General features: G+C 36.5%; 3 protein-coding genes across 5 annotated transcripts; 2 read left to right on the top strand and 1 right to left on the bottom strand.

The window, feature by feature from the left end:
• The first annotated feature begins 706 nt into the window (after window positions 1-706).
• On the top strand, window positions 707-4,211 carry LOC111777422. Of its 2 annotated transcripts, none has more exons than XM_023657010.1 (6): window positions 707-846; window positions 1,022-1,094; window positions 1,513-1,577; window positions 2,214-2,323; window positions 2,615-2,862; window positions 3,658-4,211. In XM_023657010.1, the coding sequence occupies exons 1-5, from the start codon at window positions 730-732 to the stop codon at window positions 2,850-2,852; spliced, it is 603 nt and encodes a 200-aa protein (XP_023512778.1). In that variant the 5' UTR covers window positions 707-729; the 3' UTR covers window positions 2,853-2,862; window positions 3,658-4,211. The 2 variants fall into 2 exon arrangements, with proteins under 2 accessions (XP_023512778.1, XP_023512777.1); XM_023657009.1 differs by having other exon boundaries at window positions 3,557-4,211.
• Window positions 4,212-4,729: 518 nt separating this feature from the next.
• Window positions 4,730-9,441, top strand: LOC111777419 (protein disulfide isomerase-like 2-3). Its single transcript, XM_023657006.1, is given in 10 exon segments — window positions 4,730-4,940; window positions 5,704-5,862; window positions 6,653-6,766; window positions 6,950-7,110; window positions 7,202-7,301; window positions 8,125-8,301; window positions 8,393-8,538; window positions 8,710-8,836; window positions 8,838-8,857; window positions 8,937-9,441. Coding segments are annotated over 10 exon segments (1,302 nt in total). The 5' UTR covers window positions 4,730-4,808; the 3' UTR covers window positions 9,103-9,441.
• LOC111777418 (centromere/kinetochore protein zw10 homolog) lies at window positions 9,336-18,283 on the bottom strand. 2 transcript variants are annotated; one of them, XM_023657004.1, is made up of 14 exons: window positions 17,617-18,283; window positions 17,047-17,178; window positions 16,563-16,733; window positions 15,800-15,961; window positions 15,248-15,481; window positions 15,021-15,170; window positions 13,153-13,245; window positions 12,913-13,008; window positions 12,486-12,614; window positions 12,306-12,383; window positions 10,444-10,602; window positions 10,213-10,360; window positions 10,038-10,120; window positions 9,336-9,789 (listed from the first exon to the last, which is right to left on the bottom strand). In XM_023657004.1, the coding sequence occupies exons 1-14, from the start codon at window positions 18,172-18,174 to the stop codon at window positions 9,706-9,708; spliced, it is 2,277 nt and encodes a 758-aa protein (XP_023512772.1). In that variant the 5' UTR covers window positions 18,175-18,283; the 3' UTR covers window positions 9,336-9,705. The 2 variants fall into 2 exon arrangements, with proteins under 2 accessions (XP_023512772.1, XP_023512773.1); XM_023657005.1 differs by lacking the exons at window positions 9,336-9,789; window positions 10,038-10,120; window positions 10,213-10,360; window positions 10,444-10,602 and adding an exon at window positions 10,615-11,432.
• Between the last annotated feature and the right edge of the window lie 143 nt (window positions 18,284-18,426).

Here is an 18,426-nt window from a genome sequence, read left to right as displayed (position 1 = left end):
GTTTTCATTTATATATTGGTAATAAGAATTCTTTTGAACGTTTTTAAGGTAAAAATGTTACTGCTACTTTTAAAATTTAATGGGCTTTTTTTAAACATAATACTAATGGTAAAGATATTTTTTATTTTTTATTTTTGAAAGTTTAAGAGTATTTTCGAAAAAGGTGTTTTAATCCAAAACTAGCATAAAAGTAATTTTTAGATTTTTTTTTTTTAAAGTTAAAAGATATTTTTCAGACTTGAAAATTTAGGGTCGTTTTTAGACAAAATACAAAGTTTAAACTATTTACCCTTAATTTGATGTATAATAGGTTTCTTAAGTTCGAAAAGACGGCCAATTATAATTTAGGGTATTAATTTGGCATAAGTAGGTTACGTTAATGGTGCCTAAACTTTAAATAGTATATTAAAAATTTGTAGATTTATTATATATAAAATAAAAAATTTAAAAACTTATTATAAATTAAATTGGAATTTTAAAGATTTGTTAAACATAAAACTAAAAGGAACTTAAAATAGATAAAATAATTTATATGTTTAAAGATTAAAATTTTAATTTGACCTTACTATTTGGCCCAAAACTTCAACAAGTTTCAACTTCTGGCAGACCGGGAATTGGTTACTTGTAGAGGAAGAAAGAAAGCATTGGTGCATCGAAGTCTCCTCGAATTATTAGGAGGAAATCGTCAAGATCCTGAGTATTCAATCTGGAAATCAAACCTCGACCACTATGCAGAGATTAAAGGCCTCAGGAACTTCGATTGTAAGCTCGATTTCAGCAGCTAGGTTGAAGAGGAAGGCCGTCAATTCATGGACGGCCGTTCAGGATACTTTCTATTCCACCAAGGTGACTGAATTTTCGGATTTTGATTTCGGTATTGTTTGTAGGTTATAGAGATGCTGTTTGAAGTATAATCGTTTTCATTGAGCGTTTCTGTTTAATTGTATCTGAAAGATGTAATGTTATCAAGCCCTATGTTCTCCATTGTTTACATTGTGGCGTTGATCTTGCGTGTTTTTAGAATGTATTCGAAAGGCACAGGGTGGTTTTTACAGTAGGGACTTCTATTGCTTCAGTTGCAACTGCCTGGTTTGGTGAGTTTTCTTGTAGGTTTTCGTTTAAATTTTGCATTTGATTATCGTTGTACTGTTAAAGAATCAATAGGCTTAAGAGACCGAGCGTTAGGTTACGATGAATTCATTCTACTCAACTCATATTCTTTTGATACGTATATTGCTTATTTGTTTTACCATGATATTGTAGCTCTTACTCCCTATAAACTGGAAGTTGTATGGATACACTTTGGAAGTTTTTGTTAAGCAATGCGTTTGGTTTACATTCTATTCCAAATCCAAATAAAATGAATGAGGAAGGATTGATATCTTAAGTTGAGGATCAATGTGAAACATTAGGACGAACTATTGGGTTTTGTTGGTTGGAGTCAATAAATTGTGTGTTGACTGTATGCTTAAGAGTTTAGCAGAAGTTAAGGTTTCATTGATTTTGCTGCAGGGTACTCTTTACGCCACTATCATAACATCCAAGTTGACAGACGGCTCGAATCTATTGAGGAAGCTGTAAGCATCTTCGTGTCAATCATTTTATTTATTTGAATGTAATCCAGCCATAATTGCATTGCCATGACTTTTCATTTGAATCCTTTTCAATTTTGTTCTCTTTTGTTTCAAAGAATTTAATGGCAACTAAGCGCAACCGTTCCAGCACTTTCTGCGTCCATTTTTCCTTCAGTATATGCATGTTTGCTTCATTTTAAGCACTAAAAGTTTGAAAGGAGACGGGAGTGATCGTTGACCCTGCCCCTGATTTTCTAAAGATGAAAAAGGAAAAGAAATGGCTTTGGAAGAGTCAAACAGTAGGAGAATGCATTCTAGAGTTACAGATAAGAAAGATCACTGGGTAAAGACTACGAATTAGACAAAAGAGAGCTCCTTCAGCTGAGAAATTTTTGATCTTGTCTAGAGATTTTATCGCCCCTTTGATTGGGTCAATCTTCTTTCTCTTGGAAGTTTAAGAGCTTGTTTCCATATGGCCTCCTAAGTCCTAATCTAATATATCCATCATCTAAGGCTACACAGATTTTTGTACTGCTACTCCTATGCCCCTTCTTTCTTTTGCACACGGGCGCTCTCGTTATGCCATCTCCTTACACTAATAGTGGTTAGATTCACATTCTTCGTTTTTGTTCGTGGCAGATGAGAAACACACATCAACTTGAGCATTCTGAACTTGCAAAGGTGGTTAATCCTGGACATATCAGCGTGCCTGCTTGCTTTGCGAATGCTGGAACTACCTTGATTATTGGGTCTGATTCTGTTTTCTGATTCCTTTTAATGATGCTATCGTTTTCATTTTCGTGTGGACTTTAAACTCTCTTGGATGTTTAGTTTCGTTATTTGGGGCCAATAAAATGCTGAAAAATCCTCTATCCTCCGTATGATGTGATGATCACCGGTAGTTGTTACTTGTATAGTTTTCTATTTTCATTACTTTGTAGCTCTATCGTCGAATTCTGAACTTCAATACACTACTATCTGAACGTTTATTATCCATGCTCGATTCTCTAAAGTTGTGATTTTCCGATTCGATTTTGCAGATATTGCTTGGGATGGCGAGGTGGAAAACGGTATGCGGGCAAGCAATTGAGAAGAGAGCAGATGAAGTTGCTAGGGGAGATAAAACCCAGATGGCAATTTCTCACGAGGCTAAAACCTAAAGAGCTGACCTTTCCATTTAAGAGATCATCGGGCAAACCTGGGGTGCAAGAAAGTGGCAACCAAAATACGGAACAAAACTCCAAAAGACGCTGCAGCACAAGAACATCAGGGAGCTAGCTGTTCAGCGGTAAATCTCATTCTTCTTTTGTCAAGTGAAAATAGATAGGAAATGCGAATTCCTTTTTCAATACTTTGAAACTTATAAGTTTTCATTTTGTTTTCAATAGTTTCATAAAATTGTGACTAAATAACTTGTTAAGTTTCACGTACATTGACATCATTAGTCACAATTTTGGGATTTTGGAAGGAAGCTTAGTTTCGTTGGTATGAGTGTCAATTAGGTAATTTTTGTTTTGAGCTATATAACAGTGGTAGGGATGTAAAATTGTGTTTACTCCCCACCCTAGTTTTGAGGACTGTGATGGTGAATACATTCTTCATCTTTGGCCTCGTTTTTGGTTCCTATCTTATTTTTTTACTCACATTTAAATTAAATAAAGTATTGTCATGAATCAAATTGAACCATTCATGTTTTGTTAGTTCAATGTCATGAACGTATTAGAGGAAATGAACATGCTCAAAATAGGTATTTTTTCGACTTCAATGAGATTGATGTTATAGTAGCTCCATGGATCCGACTTCAATGAGATTGATGTTATAGTAGCTCCATGGATCCGCCGTTTGAACGATGGTATAATAGGAACTTGGATTTCATTAAGATAAAGAGCCTCTAAACTCGATGCTTATAACATAGGAAATAAGAGCTAAACCAGCAGCATCATTCATTCATGAAGCAACTGACCTCTATCTCTCAAATATAGATGTTTGGCCTGAGACTGAAGTGACTCTGTGCTGCAACGAAAGGATCGCGATCGACATCATCGTTAGCTGCACGGTAACACTTTTTCCTTTTGGATGGCAGGAAGAGGTCTTCACAGAAAATGGCACATGGAGGTGAAGCCGACGTCTCGTGTTCTTCGCCTTTCTTACGGTGTGAGGAAACCAAGATTTCCTTGAGCTTCCTGAAACATTTCACAAGCTCCTTCATCCTCACCAAGCTGCCTGGTTGGCTTGTCTGGTTGGAGCCTCTTATACCTTGAGTGCCAATCACTGAATCACACATAACTTATGGTGGTGCTTATGCTTATTTTATGGAAGCCTCAAGTGTGCTTTTATGTATGCCTCCTCTAAAGTAGTTACTTCATGCATAGGTCGGCGCCGTCCTTGCCTTGCTTTCTTTTGTATGGAACTCGGAGAGTAGTTTATAAAATTAGTAGTCCCGTCCTTGCCTTGCTTTCTTTTGTATGGAACTCGGAGAGTAGTTTATAAAATTAGTAGTCCCGTCCTTGCCTTGCTTTCTTTTGTATGGAACTCGGAGAGTAGTTTATAAAATTAGTAGTCCCGTCCTTGCCTTGCTTTCTTTTGTATGGAACTCGGAGAGTAGTTTATAAAATTAGTAGTCCCGTCCTTGCCTTGCTTTCTTTTGTATGGAACTCGGAGAGTAGTTTATAAAATTAGTAGTCCCGTCCTTGCCTTGCTTTCTTTTGTATGGAACTCGGAGAGTAGTTTATAAAACTAGTAGTCCCGAGTAGTCTCAGTTGTCTAATTAGAAAGATCGTGAGTGTAAGAACACATTTCGAGAAAATAAAAAGAAAAATCATGAGAGCTTATGCTTAAGTTGGACAATATCCAAGCTTTTTAAGTTGGACAATATCCAAGCTTTTTAAAAAAATCAAAAGTAAAGGCAAGGAGCTTACAGACCAACCATTTATAAATGTATATGAAGGAAAATAAAATTAGTAAATTGAAAAGGAACGAGAGAAATTAATGGGGCTAGGATGCAAATACAACCAATAAAATTATGACACGTGTTGAAAACACTTGAATTTCGAAAACTGCAATGCTGACTTGTAAACTTCTTATTGGCTGCCGCACTAACACTCGTTCTACAAAAAAACCAGAAGCCATAAAAAGAACGAACTCTTCAAAAATTCTGGAGGGTTTATCAGTGTCTGCGCGCGCGTTCGTTTGTCGAGAGGTTTCTACCTTGATCCAGAAAAAGAGCGAGAGAGAATGAGAAGTGATCGATCGCCGATTTTAACGGTTTTAGTTTTCATCTTCTTCCTTGCTTTCGATTTCAGCGACGCACTGTATGGGGCGTCGTCTCCCGTTCTTCAACTAACTCCTTCCAACTTCAAGTCGAAGGTCTGTTTCCAATCTCCATTTCATTTCCTTTCCATTTTGTATGTCTTAGCGAATTATTTTATCTAGCATTCTTCTTTTTTGTTGCTTCTTGAATTCTCTCGGAGAAATCGCACTCGGTGATATCTCTGTGGATGTCTTTTTATTTCGGAAATTATCGATTGAATATTTTTTTTTCATTTTTTTTTATCGCAATTGAAATGTGTTTTCGAGTGCTATTTAGTGTTTCTGAGGTTCGGAAATTATCGATTGAATACTTTTTTTCATTTTTTTTTATCGCAATTGAAATGTGTTTTCGAGTGCTATTCAGTGTTTCTGAGGTTCGGAAATTATCGATTGAATATTTTTTTTTCATTTTTTTTATCGCAATTGAAATGTGTTTTCGAGTGCTATTTAGTGTTTCTGAGGTTCGGAAATATTTGGTGTCTTTCTTTATTGTTGACTATTTTCAGATTTTAGACGATCTCACTATTTATACGTTAGTCGAATTATTGCTTATCCATCATCTATGTGATATCGGTTGGAATCGGATGGGAATGATATTTGTACGAGATAAGGTTTTGATCAAATCGGCTTAGCGATCTGTTTCCTTCTTTTTTTTTCTTTGCTAGATGCAGTTATTAGATTATTATTATTATTTTGACTTTGTTTTCCTCATTTCTATCGTAGTCCGGTGTCATAATTGTGGAAATCCGTTTAGTTTTCAAGTTATATGTCCTGCATTTGCATATTTGAACTTTATAATGTAAATTTTGCGATGTAATAGGTTTTGAACTCAAATGGCATCGTTCTAGTCGAGTTTTTTGCACCTTGGTGCGGTCATTGCCAAGCTCTCACGCCTGTATGGGAGAAGGCGGCTACCGTTTTGAAAGGAGTCGCTACAGTAGCAGCACTTGATGCGGACGCGCACAAGTCACTTGCTCAGGTTCATTATTACTATTGTAATCAACGCCATTCAGCAGTTATTTCATAATCTCTTTTGCATTGCTAGCATTTTTTTGTTGACTTCTTTTCATCAATAAATTTCCATCGCAAACGTGCGATTGTTATTTACTCTCCAAAGAACTAACCTGTGCTCTGCTAGAAGTCATGTCGCTTATGTTAATTCTAACCACGTGAATCTATTTGGTGGAGTCATTCCTATCTGTAAATCAAAGTCGGTTGCTACATTTTTTAAGTTGAACCTATTACTTTACTTCTCACTGTTATTGTTTGGAATAGATGGAGTTTGATGCTGTGTTACTTAACCTGTCTTGTCTTTCCGTATTCATGGCTTTCCTAGAAAGAGGAAAAGGCTATAAAAACTGAGAGGCGCTGAAGATAGATGCTGCATTTTCCATGATTTTTTCCTTCGAAGTTTGGGAACTTTTCCTGTTCTATGAATACACATGGTTATTATTGTTTGTACACTTTGAGCATGGATACAATGCAAGGGTTCTCTAGTTGAAAATGACTGCTAAAATGTTAAAGCGGTCACTCTGAGTATCGCTGTGCATCTTCTCTTTCTTGAATGATATCCTTGCATTGATGTTTAAAATATTAGTAAGAGTTTGGATATGAAAATTGAGAGACTTCAGTTAGGCCTATCTTCTCACCCCAGGACCATAGTGTTACTCCTCGTGCCTTTTTATCGCAAGTTTTAATTAAAACACTTCTTTTTCACTATGCTCCCCTCAATTTCCCTATATTCAGTATGTCGTTGCTTATTTCTGCAGGAATATGGCATTAGAGGATTCCCAACCATAAAAGTCTTTGCACCTGGAAATCCTCCGGTAGACTACCAAGGAGCTCGGGATGTTAAACCCATTGCAGAATTTGCTCTGCAACAGGTTCGCATCGTAACATGTTGGGAGAACGTTCATTTACAGCATTAACTTTCTTTTCTTCTTTTTGTTTTTGGCTTTTTCATTAGCTAGATAACATGTAAAATATCCTTTGACAATTGTGAAAATACTTGTTACATTCCTCAGACATTCACTTGATACATTGCATTCGTTTTCTTTTCTTCTCAGGTAAAGGCTCTTTTAAAGGAACGTCTAAGTGGAAAAACAGCTGGAGGAGGGTCAAATGAGAAAGCAGAACCCAGTGCTTCAGAAGAATTGAATTCTCGCAACTTCGATGAGTTAGTGATAAAAAGTAAAGATCTCTGGATTGTGGAGTTCTTTGCTCCTTGGTAAGGACTTATTATTTTGTATTATAGAGCTTGATTATATTTTATATTTTTTCCAGGGTGATAATTTCATTGTTCGAATTTATCTTACAAGGTGTGGACATTGTAAACGACTGGCTCCAGAATGGAAGAAGGCTGCCAAAAATTTGAAGGGGAAGGTGAAGTTGGGTCACGTAGACTGTGATGCCGAGAAGGTTAGTCAAATTTCAGCTAATACTTATTTGAGCAAGAAATATTTGGAACTTTATTGATCTGTCGTATGTATATGAAAGTGTGATGCCAAAAACACATAGCTCGATTGAGAAGTCTTGCCTAAGTCCTAGACTTGAGTGAACAGCCTGATTTAAAGTCTTAAGTTATAACTTTCTTACTACTACATGTGGTAGCTAGAAACTAGAGATGAGAGTGTAGGATCTAAATTTGTAACAAATATTCGACTTTGCTTATGCTTGAAATATAATGTGCCCCACTATCAATATCTATCGTCAACTAATTGTAGATTTGTAGTGAGATTATGTGGTTCAAATTTATTACATAGTTGGCCTTATCGGGTCTGTTTGATCACTTGAATGATCATTTTGTCTATCACTTGGCTTCCGATTACCTGCCAGCCGGATGTTCGTTCCTTTTCTAATTGTAGTTGTACGGCTGACTGATTATTTAAAAGTTTTCCAAGTAAAAATCGTATTATGCTAGTCCCTTAAAAGTACATTTAGAACATTATTGTACAGAAAAACATCCCGAGGAATGTACTGTTTGGAAGTGAGTTTTTAATTTAATTTATCTTTATGGATGACCTATCTTTATGTATGACCTATTTTTAGAAGCTCTTGATTTATTCTTTCATTGAAAATGAAGAATTTGAAAATGAATGATACTTTCAATAGAAACTCCAGTCTTTGAGTCACTTGATTCGTGAAATCATTGGACAGTACTCTTTTCTATTTCCTATTCATTTTACTTCCAATCTGAGTCTTAATTTACTTCCAATCTAATCGGCAACGGGGTTGCTGCCAGTCTCTAATGAGCAGGTTCAATGTTCAAGGATTCCCCACCATCTTGGTATTCGGTGCTGACAAGGACAGCCCAATTCCTTACGAGGGTGCAAGAACTGCGTCAGCAATTGAATCATTTGCTTTAGAGCAGCTAGAGACGAATGTTGCACCCCCAGAAGTGACGGAGCTGACTGGTCCTGTAAGCTGCTTGCTTTATATGCTAATTGGTTTCTAAAATCGTTTATTATTATACGCGTGGGAGTATGAATCTTATTATCTCACTCCTATAGGACGTCATGGAAGAGAAATGCGCCTCGGCTGCCATATGTTTTGTTGCTTTCCTGCCCGACGTTTTGGATACCAAGGCCGAAGGAAGGAACAAGTACCTCGAGCAATTGTTATCAGTTGCAGAGAAGTTCAGAAGAAGTCCCTACAGGTAACTGTATAAGAACACATACCACTTACACATTCTTTCGAGTCAAATTCCTTGACAACTGGATTTCACAGTCTAATATATATTAATGTTCTCAATAATTAAAAAAAAAAAGAAAAAAAGAAAAAAAAAAAAGACCATAGGAATCTGAATTAACTGTATATTACTCTGCAGCTATGTTTGGGCTGCTGCTGGTAAGCAACCCGATCTTGAAAAGCATGTCGGAGTTGGTGGATATGGATATCCCGCCTTGGTAGCTTTGAATGTGAAGAAGGGAGCGTATGCTCCCCTGAAGAGCGCATTTTGAGCTCGAACATATTATGTAAGTTACAACTTCACATTCCTTCCCACATCTTCAGAAATGTGTAAAATGGCCTTTGAAATGATTGTTTTTCATACAGCGAGTTTGTAAAAGAAGCTGGCCGTGGAGGAAAAGGAAATTTGCCCCTTGACAGCTCCCCAGATGTTGTGAAGACAGAGCCATGGGATGGTAAAGACGCGGAGGTAATCGAAGAGGACGAGTTCTCGCTTGAAGAGCTCATGGGAGGTGAAAATGAGACTAACTAAAAGGATAAGCTATGAACAAATTGAAGCTTTAGCAGCAGTGAAGGAGAACTGAGTTAAAGAGATGATGATCAACACATCGTAATGGGGCAGTTCGCTGTTCGTGTTCCTAATGTTTTTTAAATTAAGTGACACTCAGCACAACGTAATGGTCCACATTGTCACATTGCCATCACAAACATGAAATGAATAGCCTTTATTGTTAGTTCTATAAACAAAACAAAACAAAAAAAATATGGCGCAAGTAATGGTTCTTATTATCTCGGTGCTATGCTATCTAACAAACATGAAGTAAATAATCAAAGATTTACGTTACTGTTCTCAAAGAAAAAAAAAAAAAAAGNAAAAAAAAAAAGGGAAAAATAAAACGTATTCCTCCCCCCTTCCCCCACAAAAAGTAGAATAAATGCAACTATATCTCCAAATGCTTTTTTTTATAAAAAAAAATTAATAAAGGGGAGGGAAATGGATCAATTTGTACGGAAGTGAAACTGTGTTGAACTGTGACAAAACTTGTCTTCCATCGCAACTTCATGGTCGTTGCAAGACTTAACGACTGATCAGCACCAACCACCAATATAGCTCGCCGGAGAATTCGTTAAATAGTTAAGAGCATGTCTTCTCTATCCTCCATAAACATTCTTTCCTCAAGGGGGAATCGGCAAATATGGCCTTGATGACATCCTCAATCTGCAAAAGTGAAGAACTTTACGTTATAAACCTTTGATAATGCATGCTGATATTGAACTCGTAAATCCGCATATAATTAGATTCCGAACGGTCTTTTTCAATGTGGTTTAATCATGTAAGCTTCAGCATAACACACAACTTGTCAAGACATATACCTTCGACCAAGAGATCAAAAGACTCAAATCTTCCCTACACATGTCAGCAAAATAATTGAAAAAAATGTGTCACAACTCCATATTGGCACATACCTCGGATGCGGTAAACCCAGAGATGAGTAGTTCTCCAGTTTCCCATTCCGTCGTAATGGATACTAGAGGCATATCTAATAATTCTGCAACAGCAACAATAGCTTATTAATTTCAACATCGACATTACATTTGTCTTGCTAATTATGAGCAGAAAGTGAAAAAGCATGCGGCCTGCCTGCGAGTTTACGGAGTTTCCTGAGGGATGGTATAAGAACATCAAGACTGTACAAGGAAGGCTCCTCCATTTTATCTTGATGTTTGGTAGTCAGGGTCTCTAATAAAGATGACGTGCTGTCTAGCATCAAATGAATGAGTCTTTGAAGCTACAAACATAATTATCCATTAGGCAGCTTTATTCAAATACAAAGGTCAAAAGCTAACAACGCTAACGCATATCTGATAATACCTCTAATGTTTCTTCTACAGCTATGTCATCCAAAAGAAGTATGTCTTTTGTGATTCTTGATAAAACCAACTCTAACACTGCAGACATGCATTTTCTGTACTTGGAAGGTAACAAGAGTGGCTCCCAGATAATATGTACTTTTTCAAGAATGAACACAACCTGATCCACAATAGTTAAACCCGTTAAAAGAAAAATAGATAAAGACATCTGCAAAAGGAATCGGTATACACTCAAAAATGATTCCATGAAGCATAGTAGGTCCGTATGTCTGTTCAATGTTTTACATAGGAGCTTCGGCTCCAAAGGAATGGGGTTTCAATGAGACTGAGATGTCCCCTTGGATACAACGTAGCAGCTCACAGTTTCTGGAGCTTTCTCCCTAGAATTTCAGTACCATCTTTTCTAATTTCCCATTGAACATTTCACTTTCTCAATAAAATTTGTTTTTCCTTATAAAAAAAAAATGACAGGAAGATGGCTTACCCCTTATTCGATAGAATATTATAAGCTCCCAACAGAAAAGGGAGGTCTCAGTCTTTTCTTGATAAAGAAGAAGAACAAAGCCCTTCTCGCCAAATGAATATAGAGATATCATCATGAAGAAAAAGGCCAAATATACTCCTACTTCAAACAAAAATCAACCCCCTCAATCTTTTATAAAAGGCCTTGGAAGTACATAAAGAAACATCAAAACCTCATCACCAACCGAACTTTCCATAGGGTGGGTGATGGAGGAAGCATATCATTTTGGACCGACCCATAGATTGAAAACACCACGCTAGCCCTAAGGTATCCATTTTTGTACTGGCTCTCACATAACAAAAAAACCACGATCAAAGAAACGTGGAATGTTATCAACAAATTTTGAGACCTGAAGCTTGGTATAAATTTAAAGGATAATGAAGCAACAAAATGGGCCGAATTAAGCCTTGACCTTGCTTCCGTGGTATTGTCCAACAAAGCAGATTCACTGACTTCGTTCCAAAATCCTTGAGGATGGACATGGGGAAAAAGTAAAGCAATAAATCTCACGCTTGCAAAGACAATATAGAAAGGACATCATCCTAAAAAGGTGTATAAAGCCAAGTGAAAATCTTCAAAAAGAAAAAAAAAAGAAGCCTTATACCACTTTTTCTCCAAATTGGTGTCCATTATGTAAGAAGAAAAGCGAATCACAAAGCCACTTATTTATGCAATGCACATACACTTAAGACTTTCTGAACACGATTCTCAATATTTTGGATGGCATCTCACAAGTCCTAGGGAGGTAAAGGATCTATTGGACATGACCTTAACATACCATCCTTTTAAGAATGTAAAAGCCCTACTGTGGAAAAACATCATCATGACTTTCTTTTAGAATATGTGGAAAGAAAGAAATCAAAGAATATTCGCAAAAAAGACAGACTCATACAAAACTTTTCGACAATTTTGTTTACTATGCTATATCTTGGCGTAAACGGTCCCTAATAAGAAGAAGAAGAAGAAGAAGAAGAAGAAGAAGAAGACTATAGTACGGTTAAAAAGTTTGGAATGTGTCATTCAGGACACTTATAGTCTAAGAATGACTTGGATGATTTAATTTACTGAAAAAATATGTCAAGCTTTTGAGATTAATGGTAATTTAACATAATATCAAAGTATATCATCATAAGATCAAATCTCTACCATATTATTCGTTCTCTGATTTTAATATCAATAGTCCCTGCATTAAGACTTCGTAATCAAACTAAAATCCATTTCTCATTTCCATCCTAGAGGAGAATGAACTATATAATTAAGTTAAACTAATTAGATGATTGAGCTTTTGAGATTAATAGTAAATTTATATTAAAAGAGAGGAGCAGCAAAGATTTTGCTACCTGATCTATGCTGAACTTGGCAGATTCAAATTGTTGCCTTCTATGTGTATTATGAAATCCATCTGCTCCATCTATAGCCTATTCCAGTGCAAACACAGTCAAAAGCAGCAAAGAAACATTGGTTTTAATCAGGAGAACTAATCACAATTTTCGAACAATGTGTTTCAATTAGCTTCAAACCTCGTTCAAGTGACAAGTTATAAGCTGAAGCTGTTTATGCATTGTTTCTTCTGCCATCTCATGAAACCTTGGAGCCATGTCAACAAAGACAGCATGTTCTTTTAGGAAATCTGGGAAGTCTGATCGATACTGAAACATGAGGTAAATCAGATCTGTTACATTGAGAACAGAAAGCTTCTAAACCTATTCGGAACAAAAGGTCCCAAATTCTTTTCCTCCTAGCAAAGAATTTAAACCAAAATAAGAACGATAAGAAATCAAGAAAAAGAGATCATCCGTTCACTTAAAGGCTGGATTTGACCTTAAGTTGAGTTAGAGGGAGTGGGAGAGGACTTGATTTTTTTTTTTTTTTTCATAACAGTGGGAGAGGACTTGATGATCTTTAAGAAATCATTTAACACATAAACAAGTCAGAATTACACAATACCTCAAATGCAAGTCCAAGTATCTCCTGAGATAAATAAAGGCAGTCATTGTGCATGAGAACTGCAACATGATTGACAGCATCAAGCTGTCTTTCTAGCTTCACAAACAGCAAAGGTCATTATATAGTGATGGATATGACAATAAAAATGCAAAGAAAATTTCCGGTTCCAATACAATCCAAGTATGATGGAACCAATTGCCAACAGTGAAGTGTTTTACGGACACTTCCTCAAATGCTCACCTTGATTGGGACAACAACTTCATAGAGGAGTATGGCATCCCTAACAGCATGATAAAATTCCACAGCGACTCTGGTGGATGACAAACAAACATCCTACAATCAGAATTACAAACTTTCAATACTATATGACCACGATCTCCATAGCCAAAATCACATCCCAGTTATTGTAAAAGGCATTTAAAAATATTTGTCAACAATCAGAGGTAACATATATCCAGAACAACCTGTCAAGGTATACTTTACCTAGTATCAAAATGAAATGATATATATATATATATTTTTTTTAAATANGATTTTTTTTTTTTTTTTTTTTTTTTTTTTTATAGGAAACCATAACCATCCATTGATGTGATGAAATGGGACACAAAAGAAGATCCTATCAAGAAATAATTACAAGAAGCACCTCTATTAACTAAGTAAGCGTGTTGAGGCTATAATTACAAAAGGGAGGAGACAACTTGTTCCAAGTAATAGCTAAAAGTGAAGTAGAATCAATAACGCTTCTTGTTCAGGAAGATGGAAGTGTTTCATTCCAACCAAAGACTCCAACAGAAAGTACAAACATGGTTAAGTCAAAGGATCTTTTTGTCATTTTTTAAAGGGTGCCCCAATAAAACAAGATTACTGTTAGTATCAACCAGGCGAGGAAAGCTCCAACCAAAAACACCTTTTAAGAAATTCCAAAACTTGGTGGCAAAGGAACAGTTACTGAGGTGGATCATGTTTCACTGTGGCTGTAGCATATAGGGCAGCAGCTGGGGGATAAGTATAGCCATGGAGAAAGACATGAGAGCTTATCAAAAGTATTAATGCAAGAGTGGCTAAGCTCCTATATAAAGAACTTCACCATTTTTGGATAACTACCAGTCCAAATATGTTGATCGATAGCTGCCTTCGATAATGATTTAGTTGAGAAAAAAACCATCCTTTTCCAAAGCCCAGTGCCAAGAGACTTCACAGGATGAATCATGAAGGGGTGTAAAAGAGTGGATAAAGCGGCCCATTCTTCCATCACAGGCTCCATGAGATTTCATCAGAGATGAAGGATCCATGATATTGTATTGGAACACAAAAAATCCGCAATAGGTGCATCTTTCTTGCTCGATAAGTGATAAAGCCTAGAGAAGAGTTGTTGAAGATTAGAGGTCCCTGTTTAAACATCCTTCCAAAACAATGTGGGGAGCCCCTCACCAGCCTTAACTGAAATGTGCGCATACACCAAATGTTTCAAGTTATTTATGTGTTTCCATGGTCCGTAAGGGAAATGCATGGATTTGGATTCTGGTTTAAGGTCAAAGTGGATGAAACCACATTTGAAGGCAATAACCGGATGCCAAAGAGCCTCCTCCTTGTTGTGAAATCTTCAAATCCCTTTTGCCAAGAGGGAAGAATTTCGTTGTGTATACCAAAAATCCCGAGGCCTCCATCCTCCAGGGATCTTGTAAATAATGTCTTATGTTACTGCATGCTTGATTTCAATAATATTTTGCATGAAAGTTATACCTCCGTGCTTTATTTTCTATCGTTCATTCCATGAGGGCTTTCTCTAATAATGCTGAAATACATTTTCACTTCTCTACTCATCAGGAAGTGACGTTGAAGTCTAAACTACACTCCTACATGGACGTCTGTTTAATACAGTCTCAAGCCTTTCCAGCTATAAATCGAAATATCTCTATTCATTAGATGTCCTCAATTCTTCCCATTCCCATTTTACAACATATAGAATGCTCAGAAGGTAACTGGATCATATTAAGATGTTCTAAATACGAACTTTAAAAAAAAACATCAAGTGTCCATAAACATAAATGAAAGTCATTTTTAAGTTTGTTATCAAAAGAAGTCGTTTTTTAAGCATATAAGACAACCTGTAGTGTTTGATGAACTAGCTCCATCAGTTTTGTGGCAGCTTCAGACACCACGCATCTCTCAGATAGGAAAAGTAAATCGACAGTCTGATTTGAAGAACTTTTAGTTACTTCATTGCCCTTTTTCTTACCGCCTTTGATTGTGAACTCCTGTATTCATATTTATCACATAAAACAGACCATACTACAATATTTATGAGGAATATTATCATGTTCTAAGAACTTACTTCAGGCACAGAAAATTCGCATTTTAGAAGCAAATTTCTGGCCTTCGCCAAAATTTCTTTCCTCTTCCCAGAAGCAAAGTGAACCTCCACATTTTCAGCAAAAATACTCAGCCTTTCATCGTTTGCATCAGATGAAGAAATAAACATCATTTCCTTTAATGCACCCTCAAGCTTGGATGTACTTTCAACAATCTTCTGAAATCCAGCAAGCTTTGAAGCATCTTTTGGAACTACCTGAAAAAGGAAAAAAGATCATAGAGTCTAGCTTAAGTCTATCTATTCTCTCTCTCTCTCTAACTTGAACCATCAGTCTCTGACCTAAATATATTCTAATCAGCTCCCGTAAATTTAAGTTTCTGCAGAATACAAATGATAAATCATGCCCAACCCACCGTATCCAAATTTACTATCCATATAATATTGCAAGGTTTCACATGAAATTTTTGTATATCATAAGTCCAACTACAATCAACAAACGCAATCTCCATAAAAATTTTGAAACAGAAACACGAGATTCATCTTGCTTCATGTTGAAGAATTATAAGAACAAACCTTAGAAAGGAAACCAGATATAATCAATTCTGACATCCGAGGCCACGTTAATCTCCCAAAACGTTGTATCCAAGAACTATTTTGATAACATATGTGTCGGGAGATGAACTTAACAATCTGAGTTACCCCTGAGTATATGGTTTCACAATCAACGTTCTCAATCTGAAGATAATGAGAAAGACAAGTTAACTTTCTGAATAAACAAAGTAGCGTAAGTAAACAAGTTTGAAGACATCAATTTGTATAATTAAGCAGAAGTCACTTTTTCTTCAACCAGCCAAGAACTTGGAGAATAGAAGAATGAGAATCATTCACCCTTACTCGCACTAATAAATAAAGTAGTCAATTAATGAATTATGATCTCAGGTTTGTGGTAACTGCTCACAAAATCGAGAACCATTTCCGTCCTGGTAAAGAATATCATTTTATTCTCCCATCTTGTTGGGTCCAACAATTTTTTTATCTTCCTTTCCTCTCTACTTTTTTTTTTTTTGGGGTTCCATTGCGACTGAAGTTTGATTCTCATTCCAAACATTAGTGAACAATATCGAGGGCCATTCTCTCTCATTCATATTAAGAACATGAGGCTCACGGTACTTCTTCATCTACAAAAGTTTTGGTATAAGTTGATTGAATATATATTTTCAAAATTATATTAATACACCTACGAAAGTAATTAGCTCTCTTGAATTCCACGAGCTATCTAGAATTAATTCTGTATGAAAAATTAAATTAAGGAATGAACACTTGGAAGATTATTAACCTTTTCTAGGGATGGCACTATCTTCAGGACTGCTGTACACTTTTCTTCAGCATCTTGATTTATTTCTTCCACATAAGATATTGGTGAGCCGCAAGTTAAGGCCGGAGAGAAAACAAACTTGATAATCAAATCAGCCACTTTGGCGAGGCCATAATCCAAAATACCAACAACCTGTCATGAATGCTTCCATTTCATTAAAGACTTATATTACATCAAGATAAATGAATTCAAACGTCGATACAAATAAAATAAAAAATGCTCCAAATAGCTAGAGGGGGAAATTAGAATAGGAGGCTTCAATTGTTGACTCAATTAAAAATTATAATATATATCGATAATAGATTCCTATTCATGCAATGGAAAATGCCGAAAATTCGAAGAACTTAAAATGTGAATGATTAATGAAGGCTGATCGAATTCAGAAAAGTGCAAATCTGAAAAATATCTAGCAAAAATAAGGGAGTAAAAGGGAGACGGGGCTTACATCCATTGCTTCCAAAACCGTGCGTAGCTCAATCCCATCAATTTCGCCTATATTTGACCAGTATTTCACTCGAATAGATTGCTGATCAAACCTTACTGCATGTTCCAGGATTTTCACAAGCAAGTCTTGAATCTATACATCCAAATTCAAAATCTCGAAAAGATAAAACAAATAATAATGTGAAAAAAAAAACCAACGAAGATTTTTATATATATAAAAACCGCCAAATTCAAAACTGACCAAAAACGACTGACCTAAGAACATCTAATTCAAGTTCAAATACACCTTACTCTGACAAATTAACATAAAGAATTGAAACCTATTCCACTGTTGAAATCTGCACTATTAAAACTAGACGAAGATTGATAATAAACTCGAGGTCAATTCATTTTTTGAGCTGTTAGAATTCCAAGAAAACGAAACTGACATTTTAAATCATCAAAAGTTTCGAGGAAAGAACACAATATCACAGAAGTTCAGGTCATTTCCAGTTTGTACATTTGCGGACAAAAATATGAAGTACAACTCTCATACATAAACATCTTCCAAATACCAAAGAAGTTTCCTCACCTCCTCAAAGCACTGGTACCACTCCCTTCTCAGTATCCTGTAAACCAAGGGCTCTCCATCTTTACAGTCGTCGTCATTGTGAATGTGTAGAGCAGTCTTGAGCTCTCTTACTTCCTCCGCTGCAAATTTGAGCATTCCTTTCCTTGTTGCTTCTCTAACACTCTTCAACCTGTCATCCATTTCCACAATTACCTTAACTAACTCCAACAATTCACTCTTCTCCCTCGCGCCCTTCGTCTTCTCCTTCATGTCATCGATAATCTCACGCATCTTGACCTCTATCGGGCGGTCAGTAGTCAACTCCAGCACATTCGACACGTCCTTGGAGATTTGGTGATACTGGCAAATTGCGTCATTGCAGAGGGAGAAGAGGTCCGAGAACTCTTGATGGTGAGAAAGTAAGTAATCGCGTATCTTCGTTTTGATCTGGAGAGAGTTGGACTCGAGGCGGTTGACAAGAAGGCGGAGATCGGGGGTGGAGAGAGGCGCCGTCGGATCGGAGAGGTCCTGAGTCGAGAGGAGTTCACGTATGTCAATCGAACCGAATAAGGCCTCCATGTCTGAATCCGATGGAGGTTGAAAGAAGCGATCGCCTGAAATGTGAAGAACTGTGCTCCCGGAACTGGATACAGTGACGGAGCTTGAATGGCATTTGGGAAATGGGGATGCGGATTGTGGAACTCTGACCCGAGGAACAAAAGACTTGTAGTATCATTTAGTGATGACATGTCGGTTCAGATCGAACGACGTGTCGTAAAAAAAATCCCTTTAATTCCCTAAATTATAAATAAACAAATAAAAACAAAACAA

The sequence above is a fragment of the Cucurbita pepo genome, chromosome LG16, assembly GCF_002806865.2.
Source record: "Cucurbita pepo subsp. pepo cultivar mu-cu-16 chromosome LG16, ASM280686v2, whole genome shotgun sequence".
Lineage (NCBI taxonomy): Eukaryota > Viridiplantae > Streptophyta > Magnoliopsida > Cucurbitales > Cucurbitaceae > Cucurbita > Cucurbita pepo.
This window is presented reverse-complemented; position numbering and strand designations above follow the sequence as displayed.

Excerpts from the sequence above, each read along its gene's own strand:
- LOC111777422 (XM_023657010.1), top strand. The coding sequence starts at position 730 with ATGCAGAGATTAAAGGCCTCAGGAACTTCGATTGTAAGCTCGATTTCA. Across the intron at positions 1,095-1,512 it reads AGTTGCAACTGCCTGGTTTG|GGTACTCTTTACGCCACTAT; the intron begins GTGAGTTTTCTT and ends ATTTTGCTGCAG. Across the intron at positions 2,324-2,614 it reads GGAACTACCTTGATTATTGG|ATATTGCTTGGGATGGCGAG; the intron begins GTCTGATTCTGT and ends TCGATTTTGCAG.
- LOC111777418 (XM_023657004.1), bottom strand. The coding sequence starts at position 18,174 with ATGGAGGCCTTATTCGGTTCGATTGACATACGTGAACTCCTCTCGACT. Across the intron at positions 17,179-17,616 it reads GGTACCAGTGCTTTGAGGAG|ATTCAAGACTTGCTTGTGAA; the intron begins GTGAGGAAACTT and ends TTGGATGTATAG. Across the intron at positions 15,962-16,562 it reads TAGTGCCATCCCTAGAAAAG|ATTGAGAACGTTGATTGTGA; the intron begins GTTAATAATCTT and ends CATTATCTTCAG.